Source organism: Phodopus roborovskii, unplaced genomic scaffold (genome assembly GCF_943737965.1).
Source record: "Phodopus roborovskii unplaced genomic scaffold, PHOROB, whole genome shotgun sequence".
Lineage (NCBI taxonomy): Eukaryota > Metazoa > Chordata > Mammalia > Rodentia > Cricetidae > Phodopus > Phodopus roborovskii.
In genome coordinates, this window is record NW_026126484.1 from 4146673 (window position 1) to 4170159 (window position 23487).

At 40.2% G+C, this 23487-nt stretch overlaps 1 protein-coding gene across 4 annotated transcripts in view; it reads left to right on the plus strand.

The window, feature by feature from the left end:
* The first annotated feature begins 4794 nt into the window (after window positions 1–4794).
* Cdk13 (cyclin dependent kinase 13) overlaps window positions 4795–23487 on the plus strand; it is an 85903-nt gene continuing 67210 nt past the window's right edge. For all 4 annotated transcript variants that reach the window (XM_051194675.1, XM_051194677.1, XM_051194676.1 and 1 more), the window contains exon 1: window positions 4795–6008. In XM_051194675.1, the coding sequence (XP_051050632.1) occupies window positions 4795–6008 (1214 nt within the window). The remainder of the gene's footprint in view (window positions 6009–23487) is intronic.

A 23487-nucleotide genomic window follows, 5' to 3' on the forward strand; every position in this document is an offset into this window, starting at 1 on the left:
GTGTGTGAGTTCATGAAGTTCTTGAAACTATTGTTACAGGGACATTTAAGGAAATTCTCAGGCATGTTGGCAAATGTACCACATGTATATGTTAGTAAATTTTACTTTTAAAAAGTATTCATAATGAAACATTCCACTATTGCATAATGCTCAGCTTTTCAAATATAGTTCATTGTATTTTGTGTTTCTATAGGTATTTCACTTTGTTTTTCACAATGAAACCATTGTAACTTGAAAAATCACTGCACTCTTTAAATAGTGCAGTAATACCATGTATTTAATTTGCTTAAGATTTAGTACAGTTCATAACTCTTGAACTCTTAAGAAAAGAAGCCCTAAAATAAAGAAAAACAAAACAAACAAAACAAAACAAAAACACATACACACACACACAAAAAAAAAAAAAAAAAAAAAAAGAAAGAAAGAAAGAAAGAAAGAAAGAAAGAAAAAAGAAAAAAGAAGCCCTAGAAGCCCTAGCTGGGTGGTGGTGACCTACACCTTTAATCCTAGCACTCAGGAGGCAGAGGCAGAGGCAGGTTGATCTGTGAGTTCAAGGTCAGCCTGGTCTACAAAGCTATACAGAGAAACCCTGTCTCAAAAAACAAAACAAATGAACAAAGCCCTTAGAGTCCAACTTTTCTTTAGACACTCTCACAGGTGTACCAGGGGTCTGTATCTTAGATGGCTCTAGATTTTCTTCCATTAAAAAAATATTTGCAAGAGTTATACTCCACAACTTTCACTTACATTTCATTTGCAGGAACCAATAGCTACTTTCTTCATCTGCAAGGAATGCTGGGTGGTACAGTTTTTATCTAAGCACATTTAAAATCATAACAAAATCAACAATTTTTTTAGGGCTTCTGTTTGTTTGATTTGCTTTCTTTGGTGGGGGTAGTGTCTCATACAGCCTGCTTTGGCCTCAAACGTGCCTCCACATTTCAAGTGCTCTGATTACAGGTATATACAGGCCACTATGCCCAGCCTAAATCAGGATATTGTTATTTATAATCAAACTATTATTGATATAAGAAGTTGTGATTGTTACAGTTGTTACATTGGTGAGATGTAGAAAAGGGGCCTCTGGGCATTTCTATGGGGGATTATTTTTCTAGGTCAATTGTGATGGAAAGATCTGCCTGCTGTGTGAAGGGGAGTCACCATTTCATGGCTTAGGATCCTGTAATTTAGAAAAAGGAGTAGCTAGGCAGTGGTGGCACATTCCTTTGATCTCAGCACTTTGGAGGCAGAGTCAGGCTGATCCTTGTGAGGCCAGCCTGGTCTACCAAGTGAGTTCCCGGACAGCCAGGACTGTTAAACAAAAGCAGGGATGGGGAATGAGGAGGAGGAAGTGTGTGTGTGTGTGTGGGGGAAGAGTGGTGTGGGTATATTATTTATGATTTATTAAAGCTTGTCTGAAGATTCAGTAAGCAAAGTATGCCACAAGCCATAGAAACCAGGCACACACCTTTACTTCCGGCAGCCAAAAACTAGGAGGTGGTAGTACACACCTTTAATCCTAGGACTCAGGATTAAGAGGTAGACGGATCTCTCTGAGTTCAAGGACACCCAGGGATACATGAGATCGAGTAACAGATCACATGTCTTTAATCCCAACACTAGTATCTTCACTATTCTGGAGGAGGCCTTCATTTTCCAACCGCACTGAAGTTCTTGAGCCATGCTGAGGAAAGGTTACAGTCTGAGGCTTGGTGAGAGTTCCTGGAGACAGGATCAGTCCCTTCAGCTTGAGGTAGAAGTAAGAAGCTAATGGCCAGCTGCTTTGCTTTTCTAATATTCAGCTTGAAGTTTGAACCCCAATAACAGTCTCTGGGTCCTTTTATTAATTCGTGTTACAAAAGAGATGTGAGCCAAGTTTTTATTCCTCTATGCTTCTTTACTGTGGATCTGTGGATGCAAGGTGCCTAGCCTCCTCAAGTTCCTGTGATTTCTTTGTCACAACAGACTGTACCCTAGAAATGAGAGCCAAAATAAACCCTTTCTACCATAAACTGCTTCTGCCAGTGTATTATTTATTCATTTATTTTGAGACTTGGTCTTGTTATGCAGTCTTGGCTGGTGCACATACATAAACACACATACACAACTAAAATACAATGAAAAAAAATGCTCTTTAACTGCGGAATCATCCATCTCTCCAGTGTCAAATTGCATTCTTTTATCTGACTTTTTATGCAATCCGTTTTAATATTTTGTTTGGGTAAAATATGTAAATCAGATATATTACTGAAAGGAGGGTATTTTAATAGCCTTTCGAGATTAACTGTGGATGTTCTTTAACACTACACCAAAGTGGCATGATAGTTTCCTACCTACCTACCATGCAGGTGTCCACTACCATGTTTTCTTTGTGTGGCTGGGGCGCAAACCCAGGGCTTAGTGCATACCAGACAAGCTCTCTAACAACAGAGATACCCTCTTCCCTCCACCAGGCCCAAACTTTAACAATGACCTTTCAGATAAAGAAAAATATTTTTAAAATCACAGGGGCAATAAAGACATATAACTACACAAAAAGCACACAAACAGCAAATTTTGAAAAAAAATAGTTCTAAGTGACAATTTAAAATCTTCCTATACAAGTAGCAGATATTCTTATAGAAGCATCTAATTTTAAAGATTGTTCTGGAGGTGGAATCCTATGAAAAGCATTTTCCAATCTGGTTGGGAAACTGCCTCTGGGGAACTTAAAATGCCCCATTTACCCATTTTTCAAAGTCAAAACTATTGAAACATGGATGGTAGAAGCCCTCTAAAATATCTTCCTGAAGCCTGTAGTACTATCCATTTACTACAGATCAAGCTTTCCTTGTGGGGACAAGATAGATGGCATTCTCAAGTGGAGCAGCTTATGCTAGAACTACTGTACAAACCTCATTTTACCTACTCTGTTCTTTTTATAGGGGTGGGTCATTATGTAGAGCCTCTCTTGTTAGAAACAGACATGTGCCTTCCCACCAGGCTTAAAAAAAAAAAAAAAAAAAAAAAAAAGCATGATGGGGCAGGCTGATCTCTTACTGTTCTGAAAAAGTACTCTCTGAAGCTACATGCCAGAGTGTCAGTTAAGAGTACTGTCAAGAAATTTGTTTTAGGCAACATACTTTTAAAATTTAATTTCCTGGTACCTTTGCCAGCCCCACCCCCTGGCCCCCAAGGTCCCACTGGAGATCCACTCAGGCCTGTCATTATCAGAAATAGTTCGATTTCAGATCTATTCCTTTATCTTTTAGTATGTACATTTGGTATTGTGAAGTCTGAGCTTCCATCAGTTTGTGATACACTGACCTCAACCTGATTAAATTACTGTTTAAGAATTACGAACCAGCAGATGCTCTGAACTAACAATTTTGTTAAGAAGTAACTATAAGTAACCACTGAGCAGACTGTTTAGCCTCTTTCCAACCCTACTAAAAGCCAATAAGCCATTTAGATTTTAATCTAATTACCCTGAATGCCTAGCCTCTAGCTGAAGGGCAATCCCAAAAGAGATGCATGCATGCGAAGGTATTATGTAGCTGACAGCCTCATTGGTGAAAGTACAAAGAGGGCAGTCCCTGGAATTTTCAATACTCTTTTGACATCCGACTTATTCTCCAGACTGATTTAAGGCGTTTAAAAAGGAAGCTTCAGTATTGGGGAAGCTCGAAGCTATGATCACCAAGTATATTTCTAGGTTACGACGGGTCCTTGAACTTGGGCGTACGTGAGTCTGGTCAGGCTAACGTCATCTCCGCCCTCTGCAGGGAGTCTCGTCTCGCCCCTCAGCTGTTCCACTCCCGAGGCTGGGAGACGGGTAGTTGTCAAGGCTCGCTCGGGTCCTGCCGTGACCTTTCCCTGGAGGCGACCAACTAGCACCGCGGCAGGCGCCTACAGGAGCGCCTCCAGCGACGGCACAGCGCAGCCCACGCCTCCTCTCCTTTCTTTAACCCCGCTGCTCTGTCCCACCCCTTCCGGAAGCGGAGCGGCTCCTCTACGTTACTTCCGGCGACGGCCTGGGTCCCGGCGGGAGCGAGCACGCTGCTGCGCAACGCTCACGTTCCCACCGCCCTCGACGGCACCACCACTCCCAGTCTGCGTTCCTGAACGTGACGAGCGTGCTCGACCCCGGCCTAGCGTCGGGCTTAGGGGAAAGGCCGGAGGACGAGGGGGTGGTGCGGGTGAGGCCCCGCCAGCCAGTCGCGTCGCCCTCCCGCAGGGAGAACGCGGAGTGAAGGGAGGGGCGAGCGGCGCGCGCGGGGCCCGCGTGGAGGGGCGGAGGACGGCGAGCCGCGCCCCCGCTCCGGAAACTGCGCGCAGTGCCCTCGGGGCGAGAGGCCCAGGCCCGTCCGAGCGCCGCGGGGTGTCGCCGCCGCCACAGGACGACGTGGACGCGCAGCGGCGGGCGACGGAGGCGTGCTGCGGTCGCGCCCACCGCCCTCCCGCGAGCTCGCTCGCCCCCGACGTCAGGACGATGGAGTGAAGCGCGGCCCGCGGTGGCACTTCCGCGTTGCGCCGCCGGAGCCCGAGGCCGTCGCCGCCCGGCTCGGCCGGTGTTCTGCTGCCGAGGACAGGATCCCCCCCGCGCCAGGCCCGGAGGCCGCTGCGCACACACCGCGACTGGACCCGGGGACGCGCGTCCCGACCCGGATTATCGTGGCGCGGCTCCCGGCCGGCCCTGCTGCTCGCTGCCCCCTCCGCCGCTGCCGCCGTCCCCCTTCCCGGCGGGGGACATGGCCAGGGTCTGACCCCGGAGGAGGCCGCACCCGCGCCGCACTCTGCGGCGGGCTCTAGGCGATGCCGAGCAGCTCGGACACGGCGCTGGGGGGAGGCGGGGGCCTGAGCTGGGCCGAGAAGAAGTTGGAGGAGCGCCGCAAGCGGAGGCGATTCCTGTCCCCTCAGCAGCCGCCGCTGCTGTTGCCGCTCCTGCAGCCGCAGCTCCTGCAACCGCCGCCGCCCCCGCCGCCTCTGCTCTTCCTGGCTGCCCCCGGCGCGGCCGCCGCCGCAGCCGCCGCCGCCGCGGCCTCCTCCTCTTGCTTCAGCCCGGGCCCCCCTCTGGAGGTCAAGCGGCTGGCGAGAGGCAAGAGGCGCCCGGGAGGGCGGCAGAAGCGGCGCCGCGGGCCCCGCGCCGGGCAGGAGGCGGAGAAGCGTCGGGTCTTCTCGCTGCCCCAGCCGCAGCAGGACGGCGGTGGCGGTGCCAGTAGCGGCGGGGGTGTGACCCCGCTGGTGGAGTACGAGGATGTGAGCTCCCAGTCCGAGCAGGGGCTGCTGCTGGGGGGCGCCAGCGCGGCAACGGCGGCGACGGCTGCCGGGGGAACGGGGGGCAACGGCGGGAGTCCGGCCTCCTCCTCCGGCACGCAGCGGCGCGCGGAGGGGTCGGAGCGCAGGCCGCGCCGGGACCGCCGCAGCAGCAGTGGTCGCAGTAAGGAGCGCCACCGCGAGCACCGGCGGCGGGACGGGACGCGCAGCGGCAGCGAGGCCTCCAAGGCCCGCGGCCGCCACGGACACAGCGGCGAGGAGCGGGCCGAGGCCGCCAAGAGCGGCAGTAGCAGCAGCAGCGGCGGCCGCCGCAAAAGCGCATCGGCTACGTCTAGCAGCAGTAGCAGCCGCAAGGACCGGGACCTCAAGGCCCACCGCAGCCGGACTAAGTCGTCCAAGGAGCCTCCCTCGGCCTACAAGGAGCCGCCCAAGGCCTACCGGGAGGACAAGAGCGAGCCCAAGGCCTACAGGCGGCGACAGCGGTCCTTGAGCCCGTTGGGAGGCCGGGACGACAGCCCGGTGTCCCACAGGGCATCGCAGAGCCTCCGGAGCCGCAAGTCTCCCAGCCCGGTGGGAGGTGGCAGCAGTCCTTACTCTAGGAGGCTGCCGCGCTCCCCGAGTCCCTACAGCCGGCGCCGATCGCCCAGCTACAGCCGCCACAGCTCTTACGAGCGGGGCGGCGACGTGTCCCCGAGTCCGTACAGCAGCAGCAGCTGGCGGCGCTCGCGCAGCCCTTACAGCCCAGTGCTCAGGTGAGTCCTGCTCCGTATCCCTAAGAGACCGAGAGTGGGGTTAGGCCTGTCTGTCCACTTCTACCAGAGGAGGGGTTTCTTGCTGGGAGGGGTGCTGTGCGAACCTGTGGGGGTTGGAGGGACAAAGCGACCTGCTGCAGCAGGGACGATTTCTATGAGTTTAAAGTTTTAAACTTGTTGCTTTGACTACTAGCAGGTTTCTGCAAACTGCTCTGGTCATCCAGCATTGCTAGTTTGGATAAACCCTAGGAATAGCTTAATTTGTCTTAACACTTTTGAAACCTGTTTATGGAGAAAGGGTTACGTTGTTGGTCACTTATTAATGGATTGCAGCACAGGGGACTTGTAAAGAGCAATCAGAATTAGGTGGTGATGTCAGAGTTAGATAAGGGTTGCAGGTATTTCATGTAGTTATACAGGAATGGGAAAAGCAGCTTTTGTAAAGTTTAATACTCGAAATTCGTGTAAGTAGACGTTGATAATAATAGATAATAATAGTTTGAAGAGAAGGAATTACAGTTGAGATATTTTTGTGGCGAGTAGCTTTTTACCTGTTCTTTCAAACACATGGTTTTATAAAGGAGAAAAAAATGCCTTATGTTCAGTACCCAGTTGCCAATAATATAAATGGAATAGTGGTGCAGTAACCGAGTGAATGGCTTATGAGTACATTCTCAGACCACTGTAAACCTGAGCACACTGTAAGTTAGGCCTTTTAAGTAATAGCAGTTTTTGCAGAGATAATTTAATATGGTGAAGTTGGAGTAAAGTTTTTATGTGCCTGTTAAGTCTTGTTTGTTACACAACAAGTCTTAAATTTGTATATTGGTACATGTATATTATGTAGAGTGAATTAAAAGTGGCTTTTGAGTACTTTGTAGGTTCTTATATTAATGTATCTGGCCCTTCTAAGCTTTATGACTTGGGGTATTGTAAGCTAGCTTTAGGATTGGGGTTATTTTTCTGTTTGTCTTATTTTTTGGTAATGAATGCCAAATTGATAAATACCTGTAAGGACTGTTTATGCTGGTGCTCAGTGCAGTGTATGTATCTGTGAAATTTGCAAATCTCTTTTTACTAACTAAAGTTACTTGTAGAACATCTGAGTGTCTTTAAACCATACGATCTGTATACATTTCTTCATACTATGTTCAAGTACACACAAAATGCCAGTTTTAAGAGTTTTGCAACTGACAACTCTTGCAGCAAGTTTGTCTTGTGCTTTTTATATAAAAGTTTTTACTTGTAATATTTTACCTTTGCCAAATAGTTTTTATTTTCTGCTATTCATTTTGCCAGACTGACTAGGTTAAGTTTGATAGCTTTATATACCGCTGTAAATGTGTAATGTCAGTTTGAACAGTGGGTTTGTGTTTCCAGTGAGGTCTTTTTGTTACACATTGGTATACTATAAAGTAGAGTTTGTGTGATTAGCACTCTGCATGCTTAGTAAGTATGTAAGAGCACATATTATATGCCAGTGCTAATTCAGGCACTGCAATGAAGCAATGAAGAAGACAGTTACTCTCCTCATGGAGCTAGCATGTAGAAAGACCACTCACTAGGGAGTCTTTTCATGGTGTGTTCATTCATTGACCACCTTTATTTCCAAAGGGTTGGTTTGAGAAGAAGCTTTTCAATAATACTGGTTATCATTTCTGACAGCTGGCCTTGTGGCTCATGCCTGAATTTATCAGTAGCTAGGAACACATTATGTTTGGGCAGTCTGGGTTGAACTTGAATTCAGGAATTCAAGCACTGTTTGCTAAGTTTCTTTCTTGTATGATTTGTTCAGTTTCTTCTTCTTCTTCTTCTTCTTCTTCTTCTTCTTCTTCTTCTTCTTCTTCTTCTTCTTTTTTTTCTTCTTCTGTTTGGTTTTTTGAGATAGGGTTTCTCTGTAGTGCTTTGGAGCCTGTCCTGGAACTAGATCTGTAGACCAGGCTGGCCTTGAACTCAAAGACATCTGCCTCTGTCTGCCGAGTGCTGGGACCAAAGGTGTGCACCATGAACGCCTGGCTGATCAGTTTCTTAAAAAAAAAAAAAAAAAAAAAAAAAAAAAAAAAAATGACAACTAACTAGTTTGCTAAACTGTAATACCTAAATACTTGTCTTTTTTTTTTTTTTAATTATTTCAAGGGACAAATGAAATTTTGCCGTTTAAAAGTACATCCCCACAGAAATCTAAAGTGGTTGAATTGCGAATTCTTTGAATTGTTAAAAATCTTATTGAAACAGAAATTCACATCCATGTATTTTCCAAATATAATGCTTTGGAATGTACAAAGAACATTTGTGTACTAGTTCTTTAAACCATGGAAGATAATTGTCTTCTTTCCAAGTGTTCTCTGAATCAAAAGCTTGCCCCACCCCCTTTTTTAAATGAGGTATGGTCTTAAATTAAGGTTTTTGTTGTTATTGTTGTTTGTTGGTTTGTTTGTTTTGCATTGTCTTGCTTGTCAAATGTTCTGCTTAAAATTTGGGGACCAGAATTAATGTCTAGTTTTATTTGAAAAACAAGAAAAATAGCAAATGTACATACTGGTGAGGAACATGAATTCACTTGTCTAATTTAGTGCAGACAGTTTATTTACTTCTAGGTTTAGTACTAGAGCCAGATCACTGGCTCTTTAACGAGTAGACAAGATTGTAAGCGCCACAGTGGTATCTGGCCTTCCTTGCCCACCATTGATTCCAAATACAGTGCTCAACACTGTATTTGGGTACTTATAGACACCTAATAATCATTGAATAGCTAAATGAAGTTGATTTGATTGAACATAGAAACTGTTACTGTTTCTGGATTACCTGTTTCATTTGAATAAATAACAAATATGGACCTTGTGCTATGCAGTAATAAACATCAAAATGACATTTTCCAAGCCCACATACTAATGAATTACCAGTGTAAGTTTTTAAAGGAAATGTGTCCATACTTATTGAAATCATTCTAGAGGCAACCTGTCCTTTGTCTGCATTTGTGTCTCCAGTTCTCAGCTAATGCATTTCATTTCATCAGCTTTCTTCGTTTAATTTCTGTTGATAAGCTGTTTAATGAATTTTTCTTTACTATATTTGATTGTTGAGATGAGTGGATTCTTATCATCTTCCTGATATAATAAATGTGAGATGTGTTGATAGAAAAAAAAAAGCAAGAGAGAGAGAGAGAGAGAGAGAGAGAGAGAGAGAGAGAGAGAAAGGTCCTGAGTGTAGGTACCAATACATGGCCTAACTTATTCTCACAAGCAAGTACTTGTGATAGTTCCCAATGATGGATTAGGAAATAAATACTCGTCAAATTTCAGTAATTTGCTGATAGAATAGGAAACAAATGCTTCAAAAATTTAAATGATTTGAATCAAGGTCTGTTTGGAATCAAACCCTGAACTGATTTGAAAGTCTTTAATATTGTGGTGTACTCAACCTCTGTTGATATTCATGGTACCTCTCATACTGACATGATTTGTTAAGAACAAAACACTAACCTTTTAAAGTGTATTACACTTTAAAGTGTTAGTTTTGTTTCCCTTGCTTCCCCCCTCTATTTTAAGAGATTAAAAAAAACTTAAAATATTTTCTTTTATGAGCATTTTGCTGTATATATATGTCTGTGCACCATATGCTGGCCTGATGCCTGCCGAGGTCAGATGATCAGAAGATTGTGTCAGGTCAGATGATCAGAAGATTGTGTCAGATGCTCCGGGATTGGAGTTGACTGACACTTGTGAGCTGCCATGTGGGTGCTGGGAATCGAACCTGAGCCCTCTGTAGAGACCAAAAAGTGCTTTTAATCACTGAGCTGACTCCCCCTCAAGATTTTGTTTTTGTAAAAGACGTTTTCTAGGTAGACTGTGATTTGGCCTCATAGTCAGTACTCAGGATGTTGAGACAGGAGTTGGTCAAGGTTAGCACAATCTACATTGAGACCATGTCTGAAAACACAAGAACCATAATCAGTATTTCTGATTATGCATTCAGCTTGATTATAGTTTTTGTTTTTTTGTTAATATATTTTTGTAGTGCTTGGAATGTTCCCAGGTCCTCCAGCTTGCTAAGCAAGCATTCCATCACTGTTTCCTTTCTGTCTTTTTGGTTTTAAAGAACAAGGAGGAAGTTTAAGTCTTTAAATGTTTTTGTTTGTTTGCTTTTACAATATAGATCAAATTTATTTCTTGGAGATAGTAATTGTTAGTTATTGATGACTAATTGGCTGCAGGTGGTTTTGATCTGCAGTTATTGAGGTCAAGTTAATTACCATCAGTAGGATGAACAATATATAGCTAGTTTTGTCTCCATCTGTGTAGGCTTGATTGCATCAGGGTTCAGCAGAAGGCTGAATAATACCAAGATCCTGTGAATCCAACCATTGAACTTCAGATAGAGATAATCTGGCACCTGGTTAAGGTTATTTTGTTTTCAGAACTGCTATTCAAAATAATGTGAAATTAGGATACTTTTAAGATCCTGTTACAAAATGCTTCTGGTTTGATAGAAAAGTATCAGAAATGTAAGAGAATTAGTGCAGAAACAGAAGAGAATAGAACTTTGGGTGAACTGTTCAAAGTTTCCAAAAGTTGTGGTCCTACCTTTCATTCTAAGAGTCTTCTTCTTTTCTCTCGTCTTTACCTCATATTTTCATGTGTTCTGTCCTCATTAAATTTCTTTCCTCTTAACATTAATATTTATATCTGCCTTTCCATTCTTTTTAAAATTTAATTATTATTACCACCACTACTACTATTGTTATACTACTTACTATTGCTATTTTAACTTCTTTTTTTTTCTAGACAGAATTTCTCTGTGTAACATCTCCTGGGTGTACTGGAACTTGCTTTTTAGACCAGGATGGCCTTATACTCACTGAGATATGTCTGCCTCTGCCTCCCCAGTGCTGGAATTAAAAGCAGTCACTGTTAATTTCTGTTACGAAGTGTTCTAGGCTGTGAACTATTAATGGGTTAGATTTTCCATTAGTATCCTCTTCAGTTCCTTGAAACAGGATCTCACTTAGCCCATTTTGGCCTTGAATTGGGGCAATCCTTCCTCAGTCTCTGGAACACTAGTATTAAAGAAGTCAGATACTGTAACTGTCTCCTCCCAACCCTTTCTGGTCCATGCTTCATTATTTCTTACTATGTGGTTAAATAGTGTCTTTTCTTGTAGAATTGGGTATAAACATTGTGATACATTGTGACTTAATACCTTTAATAATGCTATGACCCTCTTCTATCTTGACTTTTTTTTTCAGACACTTTTATTTTTCTGTATTTCCTATTAACTTTTCTCTGAGCTTGAAATGGTAGAAGAGACCCTGACAACCTTTTCCTCATCTTTGCCATTTATCTTACATTTAGAATTCTATCTCAGAACTTAGCATCTTGATTACTTACTCGTCTAGATGTTTATTTCTTTCTCTATGCTCCTTACAGCACTTTGTAGTTTTTTTTGTTTGTTTGTTTGTTTTTGTTTTTTCCTGTAGAGCTGTTAAAAGTTCTAATAGTCTACCTTAATTAATTGGCTGACAGCATTTGTTTGTCCCTACTAGATTGTAAATTAAAAGGACACATTTCCAAAATGTATTTGGTAGTAGTGGTTTAATTCTTTAACCCCTCCCTTTTCCTTTCACAGAATAAAGCAAACCAACTTTTATAGTTGCCACCTTGAAACTTGCTAGCCATTTTGGTTCATATATTTTGTAGGATTGGGGAAGTAATTGTGATTTATAGGAAGAGACTTTAGTGGATAAAAATATTTACTGTACAGGTCTAGAATTTGGTTCAGAAGAGAACTGATTCTGGAAAATTGTCCCCTGACCTTTATTATGCCCATGGCCTGAGTGACCACACTTAAACAATAGCAACTATATGATATAGGGGAGGCTTTAAAAAACATCTTCATGCCAGATGTGAGTGGTGGCACACACCTGTAATTCTATCTCTTGGGAGGCAGAGGCAGGTGAATCTATCTCTACATTGAAGTCAGCTAGGGCTGCATCCCCATCTCAAAAGAAAAGAAAACCTTAATTTACTGGAAAATGAATAGAATGTTTGTAAGGAGTAAGGTTTTTTTTCTCCCGCCGCCGCACCAGCCCCAAATAACACACGGAGACTCTGTATTAGATACAATTCTGTTGGCCAGTTAATTGTTATTGGCTAGCTCTGTCTTAATTATTAACCCATTTCTATGTATTTCCACGTGGTCTTATCAGGGAGAGGCGGCTGGCGGTTCTGCCTTCTCCATACTCTCCATCTTGACTCCTCCTTACTACTTCCTCTTTCCTCCTTGTCTCCTAGTCCCTCCTATCTTCCTTTCCTATTGGCCAACAGTGCTTTATTCATTAACCAGTATGAGAAACATATATACATAATGGCATCTCCCATCAAATGTTCATTCACTTTAATGTAAATAAAATAAATCCAGACCTACTGTGTATAGTTGTTTTATCTTCTACTGACCAGTATAACTCATTTTTTTTCTTGATGAATTTAAATCATTTTGGTAGAAAGTTTTTGAACAGACTATCATATTTTATTTGAAACCTTAGAATATAGTTATTTTTGAAAAAAAAATCAGTTAAAAATAAATGTTCCTTAATATTTTTATATAAGGTAGGCCCAGCCTCTTTCCCTATTTGGTATTAACCCCTCTCCCTGTGGATATCACTTTCTTTTTCTTTTCTTTTTGGGTTGTGTTGGTGGTTTTTGTTTTGGGTTGCCATTGTCTCACATAGGGAAATTTATAAGCTTTGAAGTGGATGTTGGAAGCAAAAGTACCAAGTTGAAATCATAAATATTCTTTACAGAGATGGAATTAAAACCTAAATTGTGGGAGTATCAATGCTGTAGATGTGTATTAGAGGATAAAATGTTAGTAAGGTAGGGAGTTTATATGAAAAGGGTGTTGAAAGGAAAGTTGTAATTGGGTGAGTTTCTTCCCTACTCTCTATTGCTCTGTTTTTAGTTACAGGACACTTTTGCTGGATTAAAGTGACACTTTACAATGCATCTAAGAGTAAATTATTTTACCTCTTTTGGAGTAATATTCTCTCTCTCTCTGGTTTTTCTCTGTATGGTATAATTTTCTCTTTATAAAGACAATAGAAGCTCATAGTAAAATTTTCACTTAGAACAGGAAACTATATTGAAATTGAAGTGTTCTTTGTTATATTTTTAAAGATGTGTGTATGTGTTGTGTCTGCCTGTATATATGGGTACCCATGAATGCCTGTTACCTGAGGAGCCAGAAAAGGGCATTAGACCCCCTGGAATTGAAGGTACAGATAGTTCTGTGGGTGCTGGAAACCTAACTTGATTCTTCTGTAAAAAAAGTTAGTTAGTGGTCTTAACTGAGCCATCTCTTTCAGCCCTTTTTAAGTATTCTTAAATCTGATTACCTCAAGGGTAGGCATGTGACTCATTAGTACAGCCCTTAGCTAAATATAGATACATAGATTGTTCCTTGTTGAGATTTTGATGAATATTCTTTTTGTTGTTAAATATATTTTTATTTATTTTCTCTCTCTCTCTGTGTGTGTGACTGTGTGTGTGTGTGTGTCTGTGTGTCTGTTCATGTGCTATTGTGTGCTTGTGGAGAACAGAGAACACCTTGGATGAGTTGGTTTTTCTTTTACTCTGGGGGTCCAGAGAATTGAACTCAGGTAGTCTGGTTTGATGGCAATTTCACCCTAGTGGTTGCTTTTCTTTTTTTCTTTTCAAATGGCATTGCTGTGTTCACTAGCTGTTCTAGTACTAGCTGTGTAGCATAGTCTAGGCTTCCAACCCATGGTAGTCCACCAGCTTTAGCCTCCCAAATTGCTGGGATTAATAGATATTCATTATATTTGGCTACATTTTATTTTCAATTGATAAGTAGTGATTGTGTTTTTGTAAGGCACATGTGATTGAGCTCAAATAATTTAACAATCTATTGCCTCATGCCTTTGTGTGCTTGTGTGTGTGGGTGTATGCCTCTGTCTGTCTGTCTGTCTGTCTGTCTGTCTGTCTGTCTGTCTGTCTCTATAAACACCCAGTTCTCCATCCTCCCGAGTGCTTTCTTTACTTTTTGATTCCCTGGGATTCCATACTAGTATCTCATCACCACTCCTATATGAAATCTCTTAGAAATTTTGGAATATCTACTGCAGTACTATAGCCATTATTTTGTGTAATCATTACATCTTGATTTTCTTAACTGAAATGTTGTATACTTTTGATTAATGTTTTTTCCTCTTCCTATCTGTCCTTCCCCAAACCTCTGTTAGACTATTATCCCATTGCCAACATCTATAGAAGTTCTTAAAAGCTTGATAAAATAGACCCAGACTTGATGCTTCAATTTTACATAACAGTGAAGTCATAGGGCATTTGGTTTTCTGTGCACAACTTATTTCACTTTAATCTTTTCCAGGTTAACCCACATTATTGTAGATGACAGCATTTCCTTATCTCTGTCTCTGTCTCTCTCTTTTTGTGCGTGTGTGTATAAATTTGAGAGTGTGTGCCTGTATGCATGTGGAAGTCCAAAAGAGGGAACTAGATTCCCTGGAGCTAGAGTTGGGAGCAGGATCTGGATTTGGGTCCTCAACAAGAGCAGCAAGCACTTTTAACTGCTCTGTCACATCTCCAGTTCCCCAGAGTACATCATCATCATCATTACTCCTTTAAATATGTATCTGTGTGTGGGTTGGTACAGTGTACATGTAAGCCAAAAGGTATTGGATCCCCTGGAGTTAGAATTAGAGGGCTTTGTGGGCTGCCCAATGAAGAGAAGTACATGCTCTGAACCACTGAGCCAGCTCTTTAGTCTGGATTTTCTTTTTCTTTTTTTTTTTTTTTTATAAGACTAATATTTCATTCAGTATTTGTGTACCATATTTTCTTTATCTGATCATTCGTTAATGGATGCCTGTGTTACTTGCTAAATTGGCTATTGTAAGTAATAAGCATGGGAGTATAACATTTTAGTTCACTAATTCCAGTTCTTTGGGATTTATATGGAAAAGTCAGATTACTGAATCATGAGACAATTCTATTTCTAAAGTTTTGAGGAAGGAATCATACTGTTTCCCATAATGACTTTGTTAATTTACATTAGCACCAACAATGCTTTAAAACCATTTCCTTTTCTCCAGTATCCCACCAGCCCATTTTGGTTATATATTCAGTTTTCTTATAATACTAATCTTCCCAAATGCTTATTTGCCCTTCACATCTTTGTTTCATTTTTTTTTTCATATTTTGGAATTGGATTGTTTTAAACTTCTGTACATATTTTGGATACAAATAATTTCTGTAAATGTCTTGGTCTTTGGCATTTTAACTTTTATGATTTATAGACTTGAGCTAAAAGAAAACCTTTTCTAACCCTGCAGTGAGAAAGATTTTCTTCTTGTTTCCAGTGTTCATCTTTATCATGTTATTTACACAAGCATTCGTACATTTCCTCCTTCTTTGCATATTCTTGTTAATAGATTTGTTTTTTACACATGTATGGCATATATGTATTATACACTGTATCTTAAAAATATGGAATCACATTTACTTATATATGTTTTCAAATGCTTTTCCATTACTTTGTATAGGACCAACTTTGGATGTTGGATTTCCTCCATCCAGTGTGATAGATTTCTTATAATGTAGTTTGCTGATGTGTTTTTGGAAGTCTATTTTGAAAGATATTTCTCCTGATTGGAATCCCAAGTCAGTATTCTTTCTTTATTTTGAGTTTTGAGTTGTCCACACCTGGCTTCTATAAGTTTGAGAATTTTTTCATTTTTTTTTTCTTTAGTCACTTGATTTTACACCTAGTGATTTTTTTTTTTTAATTTTTTTAAGTTAGTATCTCTTAACATCTAGCACAGTATGAGACAGTTAAGTACCTAGCAAGTGATATTAACCTGATTTAGATGAGAACACGTTCAACACCAACCACCATTTCTTTAAATGCGTTAATGTTAACAAGGTCTAAACTTATGAGAGAATTTAATCCATGTGGGCACCTTTATACCTTTATTCAAATTAGGCACAGTGTCCCCTGCTACTCTGATTGCCTTTCCTTTTTAGCTTTAAAAATAAATCTCAGGTCATGGCTCAGTGAAATATGAAGATAGTTTAAGCTCAGTAGAGTAGAACTTGTTAGAGCAGATGTGTAAAACGTTGTCCTTTTTTTTTTTTTTTTTAATGTATTTAAGGAACCTTCAAAGGAAACACATTTTTAGACTAAGTACAAAATGCTTGTTTTGTTATTTTCTAATTTTTAAAATAATACCCTTACTGTGTTTTACATTCCACACAGTTTACTCTTTATTTTTATTTCTTTGCAAGTTTTTTTGAGATAGGGTCTTACTACTCTTGCCCATGCTGATCTTGAATTCATGAACTTCAGTTTTCTGCCAGTTTTATCCTTTATCTGAAGAGAGTGGAGCACAACTCTCCCTGGCTGTGGATTTACTGTGTTAAATTGTATAGTTTCTCAGTCTTCTGCTTTCTTAAGAGTTTTACATCCATCACCATTAAATCTAGAACATTTTCATTATTCCTGGAAGAAACCCATGGTCATTAGCACTGACATCACTCTGCATTTCCCCTTTCCTGCCTGTGGCATCACTAGTCTTATGTATATAGATGTAATTTTGACTGTTCATTTATTGGAATACTGTATTAACATGGTCTTTTAGACTGGTTTTCAAGATTCATCTGTGTTGTGTAATATCAATACTTTATTCCATTTTATGTTCATACTCTATGGAGAAAACTACATTTTTCTGTTAATGAACATCATCTGGGTTGTTAACTTTTTTATGTTCCTATTAACCTTTAGTATATAAGGTTTCACTTGTGTATTTACTTTTAGATATTTAACTTAAGATTTGTTGGGCCTATATATATATCATTTTGAGGAACTACCTACCAAACTATTTTTCAAAGTAGCTGTGTCATTTTTACATTGGCAGTGAATGGGGGCTGTATTTTTTCTACATCAAACTCATAGAGTACAAAGTGTGTTTGATTATCTCCCTCTCTTGAATGGAATCAGTGTGGTTTTATTTACATTTTTTTTGAGGTATTGTGAAGTTTGACATATTTTCATATGTTCTTGGACATTTGATTATCTTTTTCTTCATTTAGAAATGTCTTAAGTTCTCTTTGTCATTTTAAAATTTGGAATTTGATTTTGATTTGTTTGAGACTGGCTCTCTCTCACTGGGTACCCCAAGCTAGACTGAGACTCAATCTTCTGCCTCGGCCTCCTGAATTTGGACTTATAAGTTTGTTCCATGATACCTGGCTTTGTTCTTTAGTCTTTTATATTTACTCACAAACATGTAACTTGTATGCTTTAATTTTTATCACTTGTTATAATAGTGCCCTTTTGTTTGATTGTCCCTTTCTCTTTAAAGAAAGGTCTTAACGTATAGCTCTCAGGCCTGCCTCAAACTTGGCAGTAGTCTTATTTCAGTGCTGAGGTTAGAAGCATGATCCAGATCCACCAGTGCCAATTTTGTTGTTTATTTTACTTAAGTATATACATTTAGTTTTTTTTTTTCTTTTGGTTTTATCTTGCTGAGCCCTTGGTTACAAAGACTTAATCCTGTATTTCCTTCTAAAAGTTTTATAGTTTTAGTAGTTTTGATTTAGCTTTTGATGTGTGATGGGTTTTATAAAGAGGTCTATTTTTGTTTTGCAACTAGCTGCCTGCTTATTTTAGGGCCATTTGCTGAAAAGACTTTTTTCCATTAAATTGTAGAATGAATTCTCTTTGATCTTAATAATAAAATCTTAGAGTCAGCTACCAGAAGGTGAAAGTTGAAGGATCAGAGAAGCAGAGAGGTCAGCCATTAGAGTTCTTACCTCTACCAGTGCTGAGACCAAAGGGGTGATCCTGTCCCCAGACTGCATCCATCTTTATGAATCCTCAGACTGACTGGCCTGCCGTATATTCCACTCTTTGTCCAGCCAAGTCCCTTCCTATCTCCACCTCCTTAGTGCTGGGATTAAAGGCATATGACTCCCAAGTACTAAGATTAAAGGTGTGAGTCACCACCCCTTGGCTCTTTTTCTCTTTAGACTGCATCACTTTTGTGTAGCCTAGGGTGGTGGCCTTGAACTATCATATCTGTCTGCCTGTCTCCTGAGTGCTAAGATGGAAGATGTGTGTGTGCCACCACCGCCTGGCCTTTCGCTAACTAGTGTGGTTAGCTCTGATCTTCAGACAACCTTTATTCATTAGATCATCAACAAAATATCACCACAATTGTCTTGACATCCTTGATGGAAATCAGCTGATTATATATGTGAGAGTTTATTTCTGAACTTTCAATCCGTTATATTTTCATATGTTCATCCCCATGCCGATACTTCCATCTTGCATATTCTAACTTAAATTTGTTTTCTTAATACTTTGCTTATTTTTGCCTCCCCCCTGAGTGGTGTTGGGCTTACTTTCCCCACAAATGGTCCCTCTTCTGCATTTGTACTTTATATATGTATGCAACTATGTAAAATGAGTGGAAAATGCAATACTTGTCCTTCCTTCCTCCGTTACCCTCTCATTCTTCCTTCTCTTTCCATTTGGCCTTTTCTCCCACATAGTCTCTCCTTTCTGCTTGCATGTCATTTTTTTTTTTAATCTAATAGAAAACATAAGTATTTGTCTTTGAGTCTGGTTTATGTTGCTTAGTGTGATTATCTCCAGGTTTATCTATTTCCCAAATATTGACATACTTTTGTGTGGCTCTTTGTATGTATGTACTTCATTTTCTTTACCCTTTATCTGTTTATGGGCACAAAGTCTGTTTGCATATTTGTTTATATTTCTACCACTTTTGCTAGATTCTCTTCCATATTTGCTGTCATATGTTGATGGTACGTACATATTTTGACTGAGATGAGATGGAATCCTAAGGTAATTTTAATTTGCTTGTATTTCACTAAGGCTGTTGAATACTTTAAAATATTTGTTGGTGTTAGGCATGGTGGTGCAGTGCATGCCCTTCATTCCAGTGCTCAGGAAGCAGAGGCAGGTGGAATCCTGTCTTTAAAAAAAAGAAAGAAAAGAAAAAGGAAAAAAGAAGATACCAAATAGAAAACCAATTAAAACCCCCTCTGAAATATTTGTTGTGTGTGTGCGCGCGCGGACGCATGTGCTAGTAAGCACTCTTAATTGCCCAGCCATCTTTTCCACCCTTGTATTTCTTTTGAGAACTGTCTCTTCGTTTGCTCACTTACTGGATTAAGTTATTTTGTGTTTAAATTTTTGAAGTCTTTTTTTTTTAAATGAATTTTAAGTAGCAGTTTCCTGTCAGATGTATATGTGGCAAAGATTTTCTTACATTCTGCCAGCTATTTTTCATTAGATTAACTGGTTCTTGTGCAGAACCTTTTTCATTTCATAAGGTCACATTTGTCAATTATTGGCATTGTCTTTCTTTAGTTTAATATCTTTAAAGTTTTCATGGTAGGGGTTCCTCCTCCTTGCTTCCCAACAAGGCCACACCTACTCCAACAAGGCCACATCTACTACAACAAGGCCACACTTACTTCAACAAGGTCACACCTCCCAATAGTACTGCTAGTCCTATGGGTCAAGCATTCAAACACACGAGTGTATGTGGGGGGGTGTTGTCTTAGTTAGGGTTTCTATTACTATGAAGAGACACCATGACTATGGCAATTCTTATAAAGGAAAACATTTATTTGGTGTGGCTTACAGTTCAGAGGACTAGTCCATTATCATCATGGCAGGACAGGGTGTTGTGCAGGTAGACATGGTGCTGGAGGAGGAGCTAAGAGTACTACACCTGGATCTGCAGGCACAGGAAGTGATTGAGACACTGGCCGTGGCTTGAGCATATATTAGACTTCAAAGCCCATCCATACAGTGACACATTTCCTCCAACATGGGCATACCTACTCCAACAAAGTCAAATCTCCTAATAGTGCCACTTTTGTATGAGCTTATGGATGCCATTTACAAACAAACAACCACAGGGCCATGCCTATTCAAACCATCACAGCTGCTGTGAACATACTTGAACAAGTGTCCGTGTAGTAGGTTGGAGCATCCTTTGGGTATGTGCTCATGAGTGGTATAGATTAGGTTTTGAGGTAGATTGATTCCCAATTTTCTGAGACACCACCACATTGATTTCCAAAGTGGCTATACAAGTTTGCATTCCTACCAGCAGTGTAAGAGTGTTCCCCTTGCTTAACATCCTCTCCAACAGCTTTTTTGTTTGTTTGCCATTCAGACAGGTGTAAGGTGGAATCTCACAATCATTTTGATTTGGATTTCCCTGATGGCTAAAGATGTGGAACATTTCAAGTGCTTCTTGGCCATTTGATATTCCTCTTTTGAGAATTCTGTTTAGATCTGCTGATATCTAATTTCATGAGTTCTTTATATATTTTGGATATTAGCTCTCTGTCAGATAATGAATTGGTGAAAAATCTTTTTTCCCATTCTATAAGCTGTCACCTTTCCCAAATGACTGTGTCCGTTGCCTTACAGAAGCTTTTCAGCTTCATGGGGTCCCATTTACTAATTTATGAATAGTGCTTGTGCTATTGCTGTTTTCTGTTCAGGAAGCTGTCTCCTTTGCCAGTGCATTCAAGGCTGTCCCCACTTTCTGTCCGTTTCCATGTTCTGGTTTTATATTGAGGTTTTTTATTCACTTGGACTTGAGTTTTGTGCTGGGTGATAGATATGGATCTATTTGCATTCTTCTACATACTGCCATCCTGTTAGACCAGTACAGTTATTTGAAGGTGCTTTCTTTTTTCCATTGTATATTTCTGGCTTCTTTACCAAAAACCAGGTGTCCATTCGGTGTGCAGATTTGTGTCCTGGTCTTCAGTTGGATTCCATTAATTGACATGTCTGTTTATATGCCAATACCATGAGCTTTTTATTACTATAACTTTGTAGTATAGCTTGAAATCAGAGGTGGTGATACCTCCAGAAGTTCTTTTATTGTACAAGGTTGATTTTAACTATTCTAGGTTTTTTGTTTTTCCATATGAAGTTGAGCATTATTACTTTTAAGATCTGTAAAGAATTGTATAGGAATTTTGATGGGGGTTTGTTAATCTGTAGATTAATATAGCTGTTTTTACTGTGTTGATCCTACTGATCCATAAGCTTGGGGAATCTTCATCTTCTGGTATATTTTCCATTTTCTTTCTTTAAAGACTTGAAGTTCTTGTCATACAGGTCTTTCACCTGCTTTGTTACAGTCACTCCCTCGCCCCCTTGTTTGCCATTTGTATGTAGGAGGACTACTGGCTTCATTTATTTATTTGAGTTAAAATTGTATCTAGACATCTTACTGAAGGTGTTATCAACTGCAGGAATTCTCTGGTAGAATTTTGGGGTCGCTTATGTGCACTATCATATCATCTGTGAATAGCAATACTTTGATTTCTTCCTTTTCATTTTTGCATTCCCTTGATTTCCTTTAGTTCTCTGTTGCTCTAGCTAGAATTTTAAGTACCACATTGAACAGATACAGAGAGAGGGGAGAGCCTTGTCCCTTCTAGTTTTGGTGGAGTTGCTTTGATTTCTCTCTAATTTGATATTTATTATTATTTAGGCATGTCTCTTGTATCCTGATCTTTCCAAGACCTTTATTATGTGGGGCTTTTTCCTTCCAGTTTGTATGATGAATTACAGTGACAAATTTTCGTAGGTTGAACCATCCCTGCATCTCGGGATGAAGCCATGGTGGATGATCTTTTTGATGTATTCTTGGATTCAGTTTGTCAGCATTTTATTAGTTTTGCATCAGTGTTTGTGAGTGAAATTGATCTGTAAATTCTCATTCTTTGTTGAGTCTTTGTGTGGTTTGGGTTTCAAGGTAGTCTCCTAAAATGAATTTGGCACTGCTCCTTCTTTTTCTATTTTGTAGAATAATTTGAATAATATTGGTACTAGCTCTTTAAAAGTTTGGTGAATTCTGTGCTAAAATCATCTGGCACTGGGCTTTTTGTGTTTTCAAGACAGGGTTTCTTTGTAGCCTTGGTTGTCCTGGAACTAACTCTGTAGACCATGATGGCCTCAAATTCACAGAGATCCACCTGCCTCTGCCTCTGGAATTCAAGGCTTGCACCACCACCACCTGGCAGATTGGAAGATTTTCAGTGACTGATTTTATTTGCTTAGGAGTTATAGGTCTAATTGTTTATCTGATCTTGATTTAACTGTGGTAAATAGTAGCTATCAAGAAAATTTACCACTTCTTTTAGATTTTCCAATTGTGTAGAGTACAGATTTTTCAAGTATAACCTAATGATTCTTTGGATTTTCTTAGTGTCTTTTGTTATGTCCTCTTGTTTTTCATACTTTATTGGACATTTTCACTTTGCCTTTTAGTTAATTTGGGTAAGGGTTTGTCTATCTTGTTGATTTTCTTACAGAAACAACTTACTCCATTGATTCTTTGTATTGTTCTTTTGTTTCTATTTTATTGATTTCATCCCCCAATTTGACTATTTCCTGCCATCTACTCCTATTTGTGTCTGCTTTTTGTTCTAGAGTTTTTAGGTGTGCTGTTAAGTAGCTAGTAAAATAGATCTCTCCAAATTCTTCATTAAGTACCTTAGTGCTATGAACTTTCATCTTAGCACTGCTTTCATTGTATCCCATGACTGTTGCCTATGTTGTGCTTTCATTTAATTGAATTGTAGGAAGTCTTTAATGTCTTAATTTGTTTCTTGACCAGTGGTAACTCAGTAGAGAGTTGTTCAGTTTCCATGACTTTGTAGGCTTTCTGTTGTTTCTGTTGTTGATCCAGTGGTCTGAGAAGATACAGGGGGTTATTTTAATTCTGCTGTATCTGTTGAGACTTGCTTTGTGATGGGGATACGGTAAATTTTGGAGAAGGTTCCATGTGGTTCCCGAGAAGAAGGTACATTCTTTTGTGCTTGGGTGAACTGTTCTGTAGATATGAGATTAGGTCCATTTAAGTCCTAATGTCTGTTAGTTCCATTATTTTTCTGTTTAGTTTTTGCATGGAGGACCTGTCGGCGAGAGTGGGATGTTAAAGTCTCCCACTATTAATGTGTGGGGTTCTATGTGTGATTTCAGCTTTAGTAATGTTTCTTTTGTAAATGTGGGTGCCCTTATATTTGGGGCATAGGTATTCAGAACTGAGACATCACCTGGTGGATTTTTCCTTTGATGAATATGAAATGCCCTTCTCTTGATTAATTTTGGTTGGAAGTATATTTTGTTAGATAGTAGTATAAGTATACCAGCTTACTTCTTAGGTCCATTTGGTTGGAAATCCTTTTCTAACCCTTTACTCTGAGGTAAAGGTTATCTTTGATATTGAGGTGTTTTTGTCACCTCAATAATTAAGCAAAATGATGGATCCTGTTTTCATATCCATTCTGTTAGCTTGTGTCTTTTTATTGGAGAATTGAGTTCATTGATATTGAGGGATATTAATGGTCAATGACTGTTAATTCCTGTTATTTAGTTATTG